This window comes from Culex quinquefasciatus, chromosome 2 (genome assembly GCF_015732765.1).
Source record: "Culex quinquefasciatus strain JHB chromosome 2, VPISU_Cqui_1.0_pri_paternal, whole genome shotgun sequence".
NCBI lineage: Eukaryota > Metazoa > Arthropoda > Insecta > Diptera > Culicidae > Culex > Culex quinquefasciatus.
The window spans coordinates 152,081,627-152,100,520 of NC_051862.1; the positions used below are offsets into that span (position 1 = coordinate 152,081,627).

Here is an 18,894-nt window from a genome sequence, read left to right on the forward strand (position 1 = left end):
AATGGCTCTAAATATGCGTAGAAACAATCAAATTTTAAAAACCAGGGGTGTTTCAGAAAGGGGAAAACGTGAACTTTAAGATACATGTATTGGTTCAGTTGTTTATTCAATAGTTCTTTTGTAAAATAGTCAACAAAGTAGCTAATTTTGGCCTAAACTAACATTTCAAACGGGTGTATCTCAAAATTGGGACCATTTGGATCAATTCTGGACCCGGATTCGGATTCAGCAGGCAAAATTCTACTAGGAACACATATACTGGTCTCAGAGACAAAATCTTGTTGAATTATAATTTAAATGCAGTTCGTACTCGATGATCCTCGCCAAAGTGTCATTCAGAAACATCGTAACACGAAATTTGTATTATTTTTTTCTCAAAATTTCTCTAACCTAATAAATATGACTTCAAAAATGCTCCAAAGTTATCAGATTTTCTGTAATCTATGATGGTGACAAAAACTGTACCATTTAAGAATTTAAGAATTCTGCAGTTTTTCATTTTTTGAAAGGTTCAGAATTTAAAAATGCTGCAGTTTATTAAAGGTCGTTTTTAAAGGGGGTTTAAAGGTTCAAGAATTTAAGAATTTCAGAATATAAGAATTGAAGAATTTAGGAATTCATGAATTTTTGTTCTATTGATTGTTTTTAATATTAAAGAATTTTAAATTCTTTGATTCTGTTTTTTTTTTAATTTTTTTAAAGCTAAAGCTCCAAAAATACTATTCAGGCTATAAACATTAGGGTGGGTACGGATTTTGAAAAGTTTTCAGATCAAGTTCTGGTGTGGTTCCCCTTGCAGGGCATACCCATAGGGACTCTCACGCCAAATTTCAGCTCATTTGGTTGAAAACTGGCTTGTCTCAAGCGAGTTCAAGTTTACATGGGATTTACTATGGGAAATTTTGAACTTTCGTTCATTCGCTCCTACAGGCCTGGGGAAAACTTTTAAAAACTTCTAGGATGGCCAGAAATGAGCGGAATCATCTGGAGATCAACTATCCCTAAGAGACCAGGTCGATTCGTTCAACCCCCATCGAGCTCAACGGCAATACATCCGGGGTTTTCGGAACCAACGGTTTTCCCCAGAAAAGCATCAAATTTTCCTTAGCATGCTATGAATGCTTGATGAACACCGCGACGCCACATGTCAAACAGCTAACACGTGGACTAACATCGCCTATAAAAAATATTTTTTATTACTTTTTGAACTATACAATTATCATCTTGATACTATTTAGCTGTATTCTAAACCTCCAAATAAGAAAAAAAAACTGTTATAGTGCAAATTTTACAATCACGTGGTAGCCGTTTGACATGTGGCGTCGCGGTGTTCATCAAGCAATTTTGGTGGTGTTGATACGTGTCGGAACAAAAGCGAATTTTCTCGCGGATATTTCCAGTTCGCAAGTTTCGGGCGACGATTTCCACAAATTCGGGAGTTTAGTGATAATTCTTGGCAATCGACGGATTCCCCTGGCTGCAGCACGTCGAATGATTAGCGGATCATTAAGGTAAAGTGAACTCAACGGCTTTTTGGAGGTGTTTTTTCTGTGACTCATTTTTGTATGGGGAAAACGGGGTGCTGAAAAAAAGGCAAAATTATGATCAAAAAAGTTATTTTCGAACTTTTGTCTTCATTTACTAGATTCCCGTGAATGTTTAGTGTATGATGATGTATATTTCTTTTGTGTTGCAAATCTCATAAGTGGAAAAATATCAATATTTAGAAAGCGTTGGTATTTTTTACGGAATAAGGTGGAACAAAAAAACATCATCGGTAAGGTGATACAGGACAATTCAGTAGCCATGTTTTTTTCGCCATGTTATGGGTCTCGTGGCGCAGGGGTAGCGGCTTCGGCTGCCGATCCCGATGATGCTATGAGACGCGGGTTCGATTCCCGCCTTATCCACTGAGCTTCTATCGGATGGTGAAGTAAAACGTCGGTCCCGGTTTCTCCTGTCTCATCAGAGGCGCTGGAGCAGAAATCCCACGTTAGAGGAAGGCCATGCCCCGGGGGGCGTAGTGCCAATAGTTTCGTTTCGTTTTTTCGCCATATTTGATGATGGCACGTTACACCTTAAATTTAGAAAAAATGTCTTTCTACGGGTTAGATCTCATCTAAAATCAGTAGCGGAAAGCCAGCTTCTGTTACGTCCAATCAAGCTCATATTTGGGATTTGACCACACATTAACATAATTAATAATTGATTGTATCCAGTATAAAAATTGAAATTGAATTTTCAGAGCCGGTAGCAGATGTTAAAATGAGTTGAGTGCAGCGATGGAATAATCATCATCAAAAGAAAATCATTGAACGTCAATCAAGAGAAAAAATCCGAAGGGAGCATGGCTCTCCTCTCTCGCGCACGAAAGATCGGTAAAAGGAATCTAAAAAAAATCATCGTCTTGATTATTCGACGGAACATCTTTTTCACCACTACACTTGCAAGTGTAACGTCACACGTCGAAAAATGACCTGTCACATTTTGTAGATGAACAATGTGTGTAAACAAATTGAAATACATATTTTTAAGTGGTGCTGACAAGGAAATTCACAAATAATCATCAGCAGATCGATTTTTTTGGAGAAGTTCGGGAGCGATATTCTTTTGCGTGATTTGCCTCCTCTCTCTTTCGCAGGTGAAGGAAGTTCGCTGGCGAAAATGATTTTTTTGCGATTACTCCATCCCTGGTTGAGTGTAATAATAAATTAATTAAAGAAATCATCAACAAAAATAATCTCTTTTGAAGACTATTTCGATATTTCTTATTTAGAAAGTGCAAACAAACTTTTTCGGAAGAAAATTCAATTTTGTTTCAGTAACAACTTCTAAGAAATTGCAGACCAAGGATTGATACCTAAGAGCATGCAATGGCACTGACCTTGTTGTGTGCTCTTCGGTTGACGTCCACGTAAGGAACATCCTGGAAGGAGCGTAACTAACTACATCCGTAGTTCTGTTAGATCATCCGAATTATCTTGATCAGAACAGTATAGCTCTGGTTCCTTGCGAGTGTCCTATTTTCTTACCTCCACGTTGGCTTGGTTTTCATGATGACCTAGCTGGTGGCCTGTAGAAACGGATCGTAAACCTTTGACCACCGCGGGTCAGAGTCGAAACGGCTGAAAGAAAGGGGCGCGACAATGTGGGAAAGGGAAGTAATTTGTGATTGTAGACGGTATTGTTTTGATTCGCAGTATGTTGAGTCAACTGCTGTGGATGTACCCGAAACATCGCACAACGGGATTTTTCTTCTCATCTTTCTCAGCTACCATCTATCTCCTATTTTTATTTTGCTCTACTGATTCGTACTTCACCACTAATTCTTCTGTTTACCATTTGGTTTTGATTTTATTAACTCTTGATTCTCGTATCTCTCAATGCTTGTCACTCTTTTTTTCCAAATAATGCTGCTTTAACAAACTGTGTGTTTTCTTTAAAATAAACCTTCCCCTAATGTACTAGTGATACCAAGCCTAATTATCATTTGCCTATTCTTTGTTGATTTACTTCTTTATTTATTCATTTGAATAATTTTTTATCTTGTCCATCATAACAATAATCTAAGCTTGTTTGTTATCTCTATTTATTAACTATTGCCTATTTCTACATCTACTACATCAAGCTTATTCTTTTTATTTTTTAACACACAATTATGATTCTCTTACTATTGCTTCTTTATAAAGTATATTCTCCTTTACTGTCTTTTGTTTTCTAACAAGTGAGGTTCGAGCCCTTACTCAATTTATAGAATGATTGAAGGATTAACACAAATACTACTATTGTACTTTTGGTAAACTTTTGAATAACATGCTTAGGTCAAAAAAAAATTGTAACAAAACACCGCGACATAAGAAATATCAACAGATAAACACGACTCAACATTAGGGAAGATTTCAGGAGAAAACAATACACAGTAAAATAACAATTAGTTTTTGAATTCAAACTAAAATAAAACAGTTTTTGCTTTAATAAAAATTGATAGGCACACTATAAATGATTAGGCGCTTATACTTACATCAAACCCTACGTAATGTACCACCCCCGGCCGAGTTAAAATGCGTAACCGGAAAAGAAGGTGTGCATGCCTGGCACGAACACTCAAAGCGTGTTCTAGCGTGTTGCTCGTACTGACTCAGAGCAAGGGTAAGATGTAGGTGTAAGGGCTGTGCGTGTTCGTCGGGAACCTGGTGCATAAGATCGGTCAAGGCCCGTTCTTACACTGAAAATTGCGAATTGCGAAATTAAAGTTTTATCAAGTTTTGACGGAATTCATGGAAATTATTCTACACTGAAACCCCGATGGTTTGACACCAATTGTTGTCAAGCGAACGGGGTCTCTTTTTAGTTTGACACCCTCTTTACACAAAGCTCACACTTACTACCAAACGTTAGGTTTGATAGTAGGTGGGAGTCCAGTGTAAAAAGTGACAGTTCGTCACTTTTTAGTTTGACCACATTTGAAATAACCATTTTTGGCTCGGTTTTTAGAGGACGATGGTTCGGAACTCGAGTGTCACGTCTGTTTGTCTGTGATTAAATACTACAGCCATGACGACCCAGGTAAACGCCCCATGAAACAGGTCCTCCGAGGCCTGTACGACATGGATGTGAGTGTGCTGAAAGAAGAGCTCAAAACTCTTAAGTTGAACGTGATCGAAGTCTTCAAGATGACGAGACACAACAAGGACATCAAGTATCGTGATCAACTGTACCTGGTTCATCTCGAGAAAGGATCGACAACGCCGTCTGAGCTGAAAGCAGTTCGGGCAATTTTCAACATCATAGTGACTTGGGAACGTTATCGCCCAGTGCACCGTGACGTGACACAATGTTCGAACTGCTTGCAGTTTGGACATGGTGGAAGGCACTGTTTCATCAAGTGTCGTTGTGCAACCTGCGGAGGTGAGCACAAAACTCACAGCCAAATGCTTCAATTGCGGTGGCGACTATTCAACCAAGAATCGGAGCTGCCCAAAACGAGCTGAGTTTGTAAAAATTCGGCAGCAAGCGACGCGAGGCACCAACCAAATCGTCGCAAAACACCACCAGCATTCACGAACGTGGATCAGTTTGGGTGGTTCCAAATCTGCATTCAATGCTAGAGTTTAAAACTCTGGAATGGCTTTCGGAACGTTCAACAAGTTACTAGTCTCTGTTTAAATAATTCAACTCAAAGTTTATTATCACCGTAAATCTCCTCCAACTGTCCTATCTCTCTTTCATACACTCAAACAATATTTAAGCTTGAAACGCTCTCAAACATCAGCCTGCATCTGCGTGTCGGACAGCTGAATCTTCTCGCCCGGCTTGAAGGCCGGCATTCCCAGGTATGGACAGGTCGCACAACGGAATGCATCGCCCAGGTAGCACTGAAAAATTAATTGCAGAGATTAAACATTATTTAGAGACTAAAGAAAATGAAACTCACGCTGCCACACGAAGATTTGGCCGATTGTGCCGCGGCGACCGCCGCTCCCTTCGACTCCGCGTCCAGTTCTTCGGCCAGCCCGCAAGAACAGTCCTTGCAGGCCTTGCGCTTTCCGGTGGTGCCACACACACGCAGAGATTCCGCCGACGGTTTCACCTTGTCCTCCTCGTCCAGTAGCTCGTCCTCGTCGATTCGCTCCTCGGCCTCGTCGTCATCGTTCACGTCCAGCTTCCACACGGCGGCCACTTTGGCTTTGTTGGCGCCACCTCCCAGCGACAGCTTGGCCGCCGAACCGATCTCGTAGTTGGGCTTCTCGGCGATGTAGACTGTTGATCAGAACCATTTTTTAAAATGTTTAGTCATGTTGTCAGACAAAAACCACAAACTGATAAGTGGTTGTTTGATAATGGGTCACGTATAGGGAGATAAGACAAGACTCTAACCATTTCCCTCCGCCGATGCGATATTGATGAACCCGGACAGCAGCAAATTTGCACGGACCGTTTCTGCACCTCCGGCAGCTGAATCGTCCTTGAATACTGCCTTTCCCCTAGGCTTTGTTAGCTTCAGCAAGTGGGACACCAGCTCCGAGTTTCCGGTGGACACATTTGCCAGAATTATGTCAAACTGGGACTGGCCGTAACCACCTGAAACAGAGCGTTAAATTACATTCAAAACATAAAATAATCGAGAAATTTCTCAACCCACCCAGCAAAACTCGCTCGGCATTCTCCACATTGACCTTGACGCCGGGAATCGACTTCAGCTGATTCACCTCCTGCTCGATGTCGGCGCTGATCGTGCCGCCCCAGATGTACAGCACCTGGTTGTTTTCCTGCACGAAGTTCATGGTTTCGGTTCACCAAATTGTGAATAATAAAGAATGTGAGTCACGATGAATCGGAACAAAAATCGAAGATCTGCTGCACCGTTGTGAAACTCGCGGCACGCAACACAACTGCTGGAATGACAATTTGCAATTGAATTGAGCTGTCAAACTGGGCTGAAGATGTAAACAGTTGGTTCGTCGATTTCTGCAGGGTTGCTTTTGGGAAACATCGAGCTGTTCAATGTTGTCGTGGGTATACGTTTATCGTTTAAATAATTCTTTTGTGCAACGGTTAAAAACACTGTTTTTCAATTCTGTTTGATTGCTTTATGATCACGACGTTATAGTAGAATTCTAGCAGAATTTCCACATAGCTGTATATTTTTACAGCATTGTAGCAAAAATGTTCCACCGTTCTAGCAGGATTTTGGCAGAACCAGCTCTGCTAGAATATTTCGTGACTGGGTAATACACTGAAAATATGCCACACTTTTTATTCAAGTGCCCAAACACTTGAATGATTGAATAAAGTCACATTGTAGATCTAATTGGTTTGTGTTTCAACATCAATCCAAACCACTATCAAATGCAAGTGTTTGGGCGGTTGACTTTTTGGTATTTTTTAACATGTTATTTTCATTCGGGTGGCTCAAGCTTTTCAATTGTTTTGCTCATGAATTTGTCCCACCGTCTTGAACTATTCAAAGTGATGAGCAAAACACTTGAAAATGATCTTAAGATCTACCCAAAACAGGCACTATTCAAAGTCAACGTGATTATCCACATGAATTTAATGTGTTTCACTGATTGATTTTAGCGCAACTTTCATCGAAGGCTAGAAGCGAGGCAAGAACCAATAGCACATTTTTGTCTCCCGTCTTCAATTGGCCGGCCGCCGCAGTGGTAGCGTGCACGACTAGCAAGCGAGAACCTGTAAATCGCTTGTACGTACTTTTATTTTTCAACACCATTTAAAATTCAAGTGTTTGGCTATTGACATTATTTCATGGCCAATCACCGAAATTTCAAGTGTTTTGCGATTGATATTTGAGTGCTCTGTACAGCAGGGCCAGATCATGTTTTTTTTGAAAAGGACCAATAAACTATTGTCTTTCATATGTTTATAGGACCTAATAAAAAAAAACTCTAGATGTGTAGAACACTTCGTTGAGCTGTGTAAGTTTTGCTCAGTGTAGAGTTTTGGTACACTCAACCCCCGGTGGTTGGTCACTTTTTCGTTTGACACTTTTTTAGTTTGTACCCCGTTGGTTGGTCAAAGTCAAACTAAAAAGTGACGAACTGTCACATTTTACACGGCGCTCACGCACACTGTCAAAACAAACGTGTAGTAGTGTGTGTGAACTCTGTGTAAAATCGGTGTCAACTAAAAAGTGACCCCGTTCGTTTGACAACAGTTGGTGTCAAACCATCGGGGTTTGAGTGTAGTCCTTTCAGCTAAAGTTTTACATCAAATTCATGTTGAAAGCTAAATATACTGAAAAAACGCCACACTTTTTATTCAAGTGCCCAAACACTTGAAGGATTGAATAAAGCCACATCATAGATCTAATTGGTTTGTGTTTCAACATCAATCCAAATCCTCGTCCAAATCACCATCAAATGCAATTTTTTGGGCGATTGACTTTTTGGTATTTTTTACACGTTATTTTCATTCGGGTGGCTCAAGCTTTTCAAGTATTTTTCCCACTGTCTTGAACTATTGAAAGTGATGAGGAAAACACTTGAAATTGATCTTAATATCTAAACAAAACAAGCACTATTCAAAGTCAACGTGATTTTCCACTTGAATTTAATGTGTTTCACTGATTGATTTTAGCGCGACTTTTATCGAAGGCTAGAAGTGAGGCTAGAACCAGTAGCACAAAAAACTCTCCCGTTTTCAACTGGCCAGCCGGCGCAGTGGTAGCGTGCACGACTAGCAAGCGAGAACCTGTATATCGCTTGTACGTACTATCACAGAGTAACACAGAGTCACTAGGGTTCAAATCGTCAGATCGCAGTTCACTGGCTTTTGAGGCGTTACGTTTTTTTGCGGCAAGTTTTGCTGTCAAACTTTCAAAACAAACCAAATTTGCTGAGAAAAAGTTTAGATTTAGCAAGAGGAGATGATCGTTGAAATGATTGTGGACTATTTGCGAATGGTGCTTTCTTTAATTTTATGGTGGTTTAGTTCAGTAGACAGCAAAAATGCGCTGAGCGGGAAAAGGACGTTTTTGGCCGGCGATTCATCGTGGGGATATCACGTAGGGATCATCAACTCTTGTGATGGTAGATAAAAGGCGAGTGCGAAATCGTGTGGCCAAGTGGGTGGAAATCTGGGTTGTACAGTATGGAATACGTGGTTTCGTTAGCCAGCAGCATCGTATGGTCCTTAACAATGATATTTTCGGCAGAGAGTTTTAGTTTCTGTTTTCCTATACGTTCGTCAAACGCGCAATGAGAAAGACTCAGGCCATCAACAATTTAGGGTTTCGAAAACATGATCTCGTTATGCCGCAATGACATGGAACCAGTTCGAATAAATAAGCTTGAAATTTTCAAGCTTGATACAACCACAATACTTTTGCACGTTTTTGTTAAATTCGTTTTCTCAATTTGGTTTTAAATAATAAAAATAACTAATTTGCCATTTTCATGATTCTTTTATTGCTGCTTACAACTAAATAACAAAAAAAAAACAGTTTAACAGATCACCCACACTTCCTGCACGCGCACGCGTGTCACGCCGAAGGATCGGCTCGTTCGACTGATTTTCTTTCGCAGCTCAACAGATCACACTCCCTGGACGCACACGCTGACCGGTTTTCTCCCACGGCTCAACAGACACTTTCCACGCGCCATGTCGATAAATCGGTCCATCCTATGGAATCCTCCCACGACTTTTATGTTTTCACAACTCCAACTAATTTTCCTCAAGAACAAAAATGCACGTGATAAACAAATCAGACAGTTTGACAGACATTAATTTGTTGGAAAAAATGTGGTAACTAGATTAGATTTAAAAATATCCGTTCTAAATCATAACGCATGAAAAAACATAACGCCTGCTACCGTTACGGAGACCCAACAACAACAACCGTAACGGAGCCACAAAATTTGATGACTTTTATTCGGACTGCTCACTCTGTGTTACTCTGTGGTACTATTATTTTTCAACACCATTCAAAATTCAAGTGTTTGGCTATTGAAATTATGTCATGACCAATCACCGCAATTTCAAGTGTTTTGCGATTGATATTTGAGTGCTCTGTACAGCAGGGTCAGATCATGTGCGAAATACTTCGATGCGCTGTGGGAGTTTTGTTCAGTGTAAGGGTTCGAGGGTCGAAAACGAAACTATTGGCACTACGCCCCCCGGGGCATGGCCTTCCTCTAACGTGGGATTTCTGCTCCAGCGCCTCTGACGAGACAGGAGAAACCGGGACCGACGTTTTACTTCACCATCCGATAGAAGCTCAGTGGATAAGGCGGGAATCGAACCCGGGTTCGAGGGTCATTGTATTCAGAAAAATAAGCTTTATCTAGGGCTAGTGATTTTTCGCGATTTCGCGGAAGCCGCGTAAAGGTGTATTCACATTATACCGCATCCCATCCGCAGCCGCATCTGCACAAAATTTGACAGTACGTAGTACGGATCCGTATACGGATGCGGAACAGTGTGAATGGGAACATTTGAAATGCATTGGAGAAATCGTTTCCGTACTGTCAAATTTTGTGCGGATGGGGCTGCGGCTGCGGATGCGGTATAATGGGAATACACACAGCAAATTCTGATGTTCGTTTTCAGTTAATATTTACTGAAAACTGCACTACTGAAATTTTCAGTTAGTTTTTCGCTGAACTTAAGTTAAATTTTCTATGGAGCTGTCAAAGTTTGCTGAAATTTCAACAAGTTTTCATTAACTGAAAATTTCAGTAGTGCAGATTTCAGTAAATTTAACTGAATTCGGTAATGAGAAATTGGTGTGCACCTTAATCCGCGAAACTTGCCCTTGACCGTGAAATTTGTGATTATTTTTTATTTACATTGAAGAATGTACTTCGTTTTAATGATATTTTAGCAAATTAAATTTAAAATTATCAGTAAAATTGGGTACTAAAGCCTTATGTCAATTTTTATGTACAACGGTAAAAAACACGATTGAAAACCATTTCTGATCACTTTTTTTCATTTTAATGCAAAAAAAAAATTCGACAATACAACATTTTTTCGATGGATCAACTATGGTCGCCTTGGAACGAGCTGTCAAGTAGGAGCTTTTCTGTCAAGAAGGACCGCGAGGATAATTTATCAAAATTGATTTAAAAATCAATTTTAAACTTTTTGTGGTCGTACAAAGGGTTATTGTACTCAGAAAAATAAGCTTTATCGCTGTAAACAATTATATCAGCAATCTAAGCTTCATTTTAGGACCCAATTGGAATCATTGAATCGTAAATTCCTTTAGTAAAAAGTTTGCAAAATTTCACGAAATAGAGCTCACAACTTTTTTACTGTCTTAAGAGCGAGTCCACGAGCAAAGCATACCCCTCACCAATCTGCCTGAAATTTTCAGGGTTTGTTGGTACATATCTTGACTTTTTTTTGATAACGTCCTATAAACAAATGTAAACATTGAGTGTATCCCTTTCAAACCTTATGTCAAAGTCCATCGGAGTAAGCGGGATACACTCAATGTTTACATTTGTTTATAGGACCTTATCAAAAAAAACTCAAGATATATAATTAGCATCTGGCCAAAATATGAGCAATCTAGGTCAACGGGAAGTGGGGCAAATCGGGAGCAGCTTCTTAATTTTTTTTAACTTTCATTTTTTAAAGGGTTCAAATGGATGAAAATAAACATTTTTATGCATGTTGCACGAATATGATAAAATTAGCACCGGAAAATTTTCAATTGGGTCCTAAAATGAAGCTTAGATTGCTGATATTATTGTTTACAGCGATAAAGCTTATTTTTCTGAGTACAATGACCCTTTGTACGACCACAAAGAGTTTAAAATGGATTTTTAAATCAATTTTGAAAAATAAACCTCGCGGTCCTTCTTGACAGAAAAGCTCCTACTTGACAGCTCGTTCCAAGGGGACCATAGTTGATTCATCGAAAAAATGTTGTCTTGTCAAAAAAAAATTTTGCATTGAAATGAAAAAAAGTGATAAGAAATGGTTTTTAATCGTGTTTTTTACCGTTGTACATAAAAATTGACATAGAGCTTTAGTACCCAATTAAATTGAGATGATTTAGGACGCGTACTCCAACGCCATCAACCATTTTCTTTTCTTCACACAGCAACCCTGCGAAAAAAATCGATCAACCAACTGTCAATGCTTTTACGCACGCGAGTCGCCTCCAGCTGTCATTCGCTGTGCGTATTTTTCACTCTTTTGGTGCGCGGTGCGGTGCAAATCGATTTCAAAACAGTCACCGGATCCTCGCGGCGCCTGTGGTGGCCTGTAAATTTCCCGATTTTCCCCTGTATTCTTCGAACGATGGTGCGCGCGTCCTAAATGCATCGGATAGTGGCCAACAGTCGGCTGTGGTGTGACCTGGCCGCACGGCACCTGTCCCAGCAGCGCAGTTCTCTGGCCGCACGCCAAGGCCAACTCGGATTCGTTCGATTGGTAAGGCAGCAGAAGAAGTTTAGTGTTGTGATGATTACACAACCAATATTCTGCGAATTTTCGTGTTTATCGTTATCGATTGGATTGAAGAGTGATAAGGGCGCCAATTAGAGCTTATTAGCAACCTTAATAATTCACGATACAAGTTTCAACCATCATTTTTGAAGATTTTCTAAACAGTCGAATGACCTCTATTTTTAGATTATTTTGATTCGCAAAGATTTTTCTTGATGACGAGTCTTATCTGTTTACAACACCGTTATCTAGAGTGAAATTGAAATAAATGCGTCTTATTTTCTCTCTTTCAGTACGTGAGCAAAGCTCCAGTGAGTCAGATTAGCTCGTCCGGCGCGGCTAAATCATCCGACGAGCGTAATGGACCCGCGAAAGGAGCAGCGCCCCAGGCCATTCCGCTGGCCGTACCCTTAGTGGTGCCGTTGGACACCAAAGCAATAGTCAATGAAATTACCAAATCGTTAGAGAAGAATAGTAAAGCGGGGAAGCAGGACGATGGCCAGGTGGTGGCCTCCATTACGTCACTGCCCGGGTTTAGCCGGTTGATCTACCACTACCTGATGCTGTCCAAGATTCGGCTGACTTGTAAGTAAAATAAGGTACTAAAAACAAGATATTCTCTAATTCAAACAAATTCCCCATTCTAGCACTCGTAGTCATGACGGCGATGGCCGGCTACGCGATGGCACCGGCACCGTTCGAGCTGAGCACGTTCTTGCTCTGTTCAATCGGAACCACGCTGGTGTCCGGCTCCGCAAACTCCATCAACCAGGTGATCGAAACGTCGTTCGACGCACAAATGGCCCGCACCCGCAACCGCGTGCTCGTCCAGGGTCACCTGAGTCGCCTCCACGCGGTCGGATTCGCGCTCGGCGCCAGCACCGTCGGCGTCGGAATGCTCTACTTTGGCGTGAACGAGCTGACGGCGGCGCTCGGAGCGGCCAACCTGATCCTCTACACCAGCATCTACACGCCGATGAAGCGGTACAGCATACTGAACACGTGGGTCGGTTCGCTGGTGGGCGCCATCCCGCCGCTGATGGGTTGGGCCGCGTGCACCGGTGGGGACATCGGTGCTGGCGCCTGGATCCTCGCCGGCCTGCTCTACTGTTGGCAGTTCCCGCACTTTAACGCCCTCTCGTGGAACATTCGCCCCGAGTACCTGAAGGCGGGCTACAAAATGATGGCCAACTCCCACCCACAGCTCTGCACGAGAGTCTCGCTCCGCCACACGGGTTACACCACGGCCCTGTGCCTTTTAGCACCAGCACTGGACGTCACGAACATGTGGTTCGCCCTGGAGACCCTCCCGCTGAACGCTTACTTTGCGTACCTCGCGTACGAGTTCCACCAGAAGGCGGACAGCAAAAGCTCCCGCAAGTTGTTCCGCTTCTCGCTTCTCCATCTGCCCCTGCTCATGATACTCTTTTTACTTAACAAAAAGCACTGGGTGTTTAGCAATGATAAGCCGGAAGAGCAGCAGATTGACGAATATCTGGTACCAAATATTGTGGCCGAAGTGGGCGCCGGAAGTGGCGGCGGCAGCGGCATCAAGGCGATCGAGGACAACCTGCTGATGAACGTGGCTAGCGTGTTGCCGGCGGCGGCCGCGAAGAACTAGAAGAATTATTACATGTGAACCGCGCGCGCGCGTCAGAGATGCTGTGTAAAATATTGTTGTGTAAGATGAGCTGAATAAACGGGATGACTATTGTGATCGGAGCGTAAAGTGTTTGGATTCTGCGAATATTTCCATTTTTGAAACATCTTCTTCAATACACTGTTTCTACAGCAGTAGATTCAGCCCCGATTTTTCCGAAAACCAGATTTTTTATTCAGCAGCACACCAGTACGATCAATGAACGCCATCAGTTGTTCCTTCACGATTGTCCTTATTACATTCTCGCGAGCAGCAATATGTTGATAGGTCTGTGGTCTTCTGGTTTCTTGGATTTCGGGATTCAGAACTCCCCCTCCTTCCCTGTAACGCACTTTTCTTATAACTTTAACATGTCACAAATTAAAAACCCCTCTTCTACTCATGGACGTAATTTGGGGACCCTTTGGAATCGGAGTCACCAAGGTTCTTTCCCATGCGTCTAGGAATTCACCTGGAGACAGTGATTTGTTCACGATATTCAGCAAATGAACTGTAACCACGTCCAAACCATCCATCATGACCCGATTCGTGGCAGTTTTATCTCAAGCACAGTCCTTGAGTGACCGTACCGTTTCCTACAGCTTGTTCATCGTGATTGGCTCCGTCCCTCCTGATGTCGGCGGCGTAAATGCTGTTGATGGAATCATTGCATGGTTTACTCTGTATAAAGAACACGTTTAGAAACCTCGCCATCTCAGCATCTCCTCGTGGTCCTCCAAACACTACACTCAGAAAAAAGTACTGGCGAAATCCATAAGAACGTCTTATGACCATTCGACATCAGGATTTTATTTGAATGTCATAAGATTTTCTTATGTCTGGGAGGGGAAATTTGACAAAGCCGTCACATAAGATTTCCATCGAGCTATCTTATGATATTGGTACGAAGATTTTTATGACTTAAACAATAATTTTATTATGGATATCAGTGTTAATTAGTAAATTTTACTCGTGATTTTCATAGAGCATTCTTATGATATTTGTAAGAAGTTTTTTATGACTTTAATTATTATGTTATTATGGATATCAGTGTTTATTATTACTGTTTTATACTAGCATACATATCAAATTGAGATCTAGATTCGATTGGAAAACTATGATGGCCAAAGTTCTCCAGAACGATGTTCTCTAATCCGTTTTCATCACCGGTTCCCGAAGAGTCACGCCAAGGCAGGTTCACTGGGATGTCCTCTTTACTTTCCCGGATTTCTCCGCTTCCGCACCAGATCTGGCCGGTGGTCAAAGAACGGTGATCCGGGACGTGCAAGAGCCTCCAACTGGCGTCTCGACAGAATTGTTTTCCGGGAAGGGCTCATCGCGTCACTCTCGCTGAAGCTCGGGATTTATTCCACCGGATCGGTCTGTGGAGTGAAATTAGGTCAAATTCTGGTTCAATTTCAAACATGTGTACTTACGTTAAATTTTGCGAGTCCGTTCTGTCCGGGGGGCAGAAGATGCCGTCCTTGCCGGAGCCTCCAACTGGCGTCTCGATCGGTGAAATTGCGCTCTGGGATGGGCTTCGTTTTCACTATTGATCTGGACCGAGCCTACGGAATCGGCCACGGTTATTAACTTGAAGTCAAGGTCCTGTAAATGTAATGAAGTAATAGTTTACATGCCATAAAAAAAAATAAAAAAGCAATAACTTACGTTACGTGTCCTCCACTCGGAAACAACTTCCCACAAGTTTGCTCTTCCGACGCCATTTTAAAGTTTGGGTGAAATAAAATTGTCTTAAGCTATTTTCACACTGCTGACATTTGTAAATAGCGAATATCAAAGCTATAAAATCCATAGGAAAATCTTATGAACTTTGTTGCCAGTTCTTATAAAAAAACAACAACATGGTATTGGTCGAACATCATTGGAAAATCTTATGTAATCCATAGGAAAATCTTATGAACTTTGTTCCCAGATCTTATAAAAAAACAACAACATGGCATTGGTCGAACATCATCGGAAAATCTTATGTAATGCATGCGCTGATTCGATCTGATCTCATAAGCTTGGCTAATGCTTTCATAAGCTTAATTAGGGCATCTCCACCGCAGGGACCTAATTGCGTTGCAAAGCTAATTTGGCACCCGCGTCAAGCCCACCGCGGTACTTGTGCGAGAGCTAATTTAGGTTCGAGTTCATCCGTGTTCATCCGAATCAAAACAAAACTCAGGTTAGCTCCGGGATCTACCGAGAGCAAATCGTTTGACGGATGGTTTTTTCTAGCAAAACAATGTAATTGGGTCAATGTGAGTTTGTAAACAAAGAGTTTATCCTGCTCACGTCAGTAAATGTTTAAATTAGGAGTGATGATTGATTTTTCTATTTCAATTCTTCGAGTTTGGAGATATTTTCCCTCCCGTGCTGCAAGTTCACGTATGAAAAATGACTTTTGGTGATCTGGGGTGATGAAGTTTTGTTTTTTAGGTTAGATTGGGGCTGTGTTCGATTAATTTTGGTCAACGCATTGTCGATCTACTGCCGGACATGCAAGAGACAAGTCATTTGTATTGATTAAAAAGCAAAATTCAAGCAAAACATTTTAAATAAGCCAATACGTATTTGAAAACAAGCAATCCGAGCAATTGAGTCCTAAAATGAAACTTAGATTGTTGATATTATTGTTTACAGCGATAAGGCTTATTTTTCTGAGTACGACCACAAAGAATTTAAAATGGATTTTTAAATCAATTTTGAAAAAATAACCTCGCGGTCCTTCTTGACAGAAAAGCTCCTACTTGACAGCTCGTTCCAAGGGGACCATAATTGATCCATCGAAAAAATGTTGTCTTGTCAAAAAAAAAAAAAAATTGCATTAAAATGAAAAACAGTGATCAGAAATGGTTTTTAAGCGTGTTTTTTTACCGTTGTACATAAAAATTTACATAGGGCTTTAACCCAATTCTGATCTTAAATCCTTAAATCCTTAAATTCTTAAATTCTTAAATTCTTAAATTCTTAAATTCTTAAATTCTTAAATTCTTAAATTCTTAAATTCTTAAATTCTTAAATTCTTAAATTCTTAAATTCTTAAATTTTAAATTTTAAATTCTTAAATTATTAAATTCTTAAATTCTTAAATTCTTAAATTCTTAAATTTAAATTTAAATTTTAAATTCTTAAATTCTAAATTTAAATTTAAATTCTTAAATTCTTAAATTTTAAATTCTTAAATTTAAATTCTTAAATTTTAAATTCTTAAATTCTTAAATTCTTAAATTCTTAAATTTAAATTCTTAAATTTTAAATTCTTAAATTCTTAAATTTAAATTCTTAAATTCTTAAATTTAAATTCTTAAATTCTTAAATTCTTAAATTCTTAAATTCTTGAATTCTTAAATTTAAATTCTTAAATTCTTAAATTCTTAAATTCTTAAATTCTTAAATTCTTAAATTCTTAAATTTAAATTCTTAAATTCTTAAATTCTTAAATTTTAAATTCTTAAATTCTTAAATTTTAAATTCTTAAATTCTTAAATTCTTAAATTTAAATTCTTAAATTTAAATTCTTTTAAATTTAAATTTTAAATTTTAAATTCTTAAATTCTTAAATTTTAAATTCTTAAATTCTTAAATTCTTAAATTTTAAATTTTAAATTCTTAAATTTAAATTCTTAAATTCTTAAATTCTTAAATTCTTAAATTTAAATTCTTAAATTCTTAAATTCTTAAATTCTTAAATTCTTAAATTCTTAAATTCTTAAATTCTTAAATTCTTAAATTCTTAAATTCTTAAATTCTTAAATTCTTAAATTCTTAAATTCTTAAATTCTTAAATTCTTAAATTCTTAAATTCTTAAATTTTCAAATTCCTGATTTGAAAATTTAAAATTGAATTCAATTTTTGATAAAAATAGTGTTTTTGAATGTTAGAATTTCGGGTTTTTCGAAAAATTTATATTTTCGAATTTCTAAATTTCTGATTTTTAAGCTGTTGTAATTTGTGAATAAAATAAATACTTTAATATTAAAATTATTATTCAATTCTGCATATTATTTATTAAGAATTTTCAAATTTAAGATTTTTACTATTGAGTTTTCAGATAATAGATATTTGTTTACTCCATTTTGATTCGTGTGGATCAATTGGACAGCGCAACTGGAGGTTGCTGGTGGCCGACAGCTATGAAGACAACTTCTGTTTTTACTCATTTCGACCAAAAAACTATATCTGTCCTTTTAATTTCAAAATTCTGCATGAGATTCGGCGGGGATTTTCAATATTATTATATCGAATCAAGTATCGAATACAATATTATTAAATCGTTTGTGAGTTTCAGTCGCATACAAAAAGTAAAATTCTTGATATATATTTGAATTTTAATACATAATTAAAAAATGTGTTATTTAAAAAATATTTTTAAATTCTGAACATTCATGTTTAAAGTTTCTGTGATGATTTGCTTATATTATATTATATTATATTATATTATATTATATTATATTGGTTGATTATTTTTTATTTAAAAAATACTAAAAAATGAAAAATAACACAATTTTTCAATTTAATAAAGTCGTATTGAACCAAATTACTTGATAATCAAAATAAATGCAACTTAAACCAAAACAAAGACAAATAATTCTAAAAATCTCTGAAAAAATTAGCCACCGGCAGCTCGGGGACTTCTCGAGCACCTATCTTGGCTACTCGACGGATCCCCGATGAACTTTTTCTTCGCTGAATGAACTCGAAGGCTAATTTAGCTTTAGCTTTGCTACCCACGGTGCGAAAGTTGGGGTGCAAACATGTCGGGAGCAAATCGGATGAACTCTTTTAAAAATTTGAAAATGATATTTTATTGATGGAAGTAAACAATTAGGACATATAATGCAATTGGAAGCATGTTCTATCATGCTAGAATGTAGTTTTATTGATTTCGATCAACAAAACGGCCAGAAATTGAAAATAAATAAATTAGATCCCCGCGGTGGGCTTGATTCGGTAGCCAAATTAGCTCCCAGCGGTGCGAAAACGTGTATTAGCTACGGAGCAAAGCTAAAACTGGGGATCCAACCGATAGGTTTGCCACGCAATTAGATCTCTGCGGTGGAGATGCCCTTATAAATTTCGTTAGGGCCTCAATGGACACAGCTGGGACCTCGTTCATAAGACTTAACTTATGGTATTATTAGGAGCTTTTCTCTCAGTGTATGGGTTCGTGCAAAAATTACGTCTAAGAATAGGGGGAAGGGGGGGGGGGGGTCTGAGGTTTGTGACAGCCCATGTTAAAGGTATAGGAAAAGTGCGTGACAAGGGGAGAGAGGCGGGGGGGTTGAAATCCCAATAATCTCACGACGTAATATTTGAACAAACC

The 18,894-nt window shown here is 39.1% G+C and overlaps 2 protein-coding genes and 1 long non-coding RNA gene across 3 annotated transcripts; 1 reads left to right on the forward strand and 2 right to left on the reverse strand.

Annotated features, from left to right (window-relative positions):
- Positions 1-5,161: 5,161 nt before the first annotated feature.
- On the reverse strand, positions 5,162-6,420 carry LOC6041629 (anamorsin homolog). The gene is made up of 4 exons (XM_001850807.2): positions 6,143-6,420; positions 5,878-6,081; positions 5,435-5,760; positions 5,162-5,375 (listed from the first exon to the last, which is right to left on the reverse strand). Exons 1-4 carry the CDS (start codon positions 6,282-6,284, stop codon positions 5,262-5,264), a joined length of 786 nt encoding a protein of 261 aa, XP_001850859.2. The 5' UTR covers positions 6,285-6,420; the 3' UTR covers positions 5,162-5,261.
- Positions 6,421-11,649: 5,229 nt separating this feature from the next.
- Positions 11,650-13,645, forward strand: LOC6041630 (protoheme IX farnesyltransferase, mitochondrial). Its single transcript, XM_001850808.2, has 3 exons — positions 11,650-11,907; positions 12,216-12,507; positions 12,570-13,645. The coding sequence occupies exons 1-3, from the start codon at positions 11,794-11,796 to the stop codon at positions 13,541-13,543; spliced, it is 1,380 nt and encodes a 459-aa protein (XP_001850860.2). The 5' UTR covers positions 11,650-11,793; the 3' UTR covers positions 13,544-13,645.
- A 665-nt stretch (positions 13,646-14,310) lies between these two features.
- On the reverse strand, positions 14,311-15,607 carry LOC119767426. Its single transcript, XR_005277510.1, has 3 exons — positions 15,233-15,607; positions 14,998-15,169; positions 14,311-14,943 (listed from the first exon to the last, which is right to left on the reverse strand). It is a non-coding gene; the product is annotated as an uncharacterized LOC119767426 (long non-coding RNA).
- Between the last annotated feature and the right edge of the window lie 3,287 nt (positions 15,608-18,894).

Bases quoted from the DNA above. Each gene is read 5' to 3' on its own strand.
- LOC6041630 (XM_001850808.2), top strand. From the start codon at position 11,794: ATGCATCGGATAGTGGCCAACAGTCGGCTGTGGTGTGACCTGGCCGCA. The intron at 11,908-12,215 runs GTAAGGCAGCAG...TCTCTCTTTCAG, and splicing joins AACTCGGATTCGTTCGATTG to TACGTGAGCAAAGCTCCAGT. The intron at 12,508-12,569 runs GTAAGTAAAATA...TCCCCATTCTAG, and splicing joins GTCCAAGATTCGGCTGACTT to CACTCGTAGTCATGACGGCG.
- LOC6041629 (XM_001850807.2), bottom strand. From the start codon at position 6,284: ATGAACTTCGTGCAGGAAAACAACCAGGTGCTGTACATCTGGGGCGGC. The intron at 6,082-6,142 runs GTGGGTTGAGAA...GCTCTGTTTCAG, and splicing joins TGCCGAGCGAGTTTTGCTGG to GTGGTTACGGCCAGTCCCAG. The intron at 5,761-5,877 runs GTTAGAGTCTTG...TCTGATCAACAG, and splicing joins CGCATCGGCGGAGGGAAATG to TCTACATCGCCGAGAAGCCC.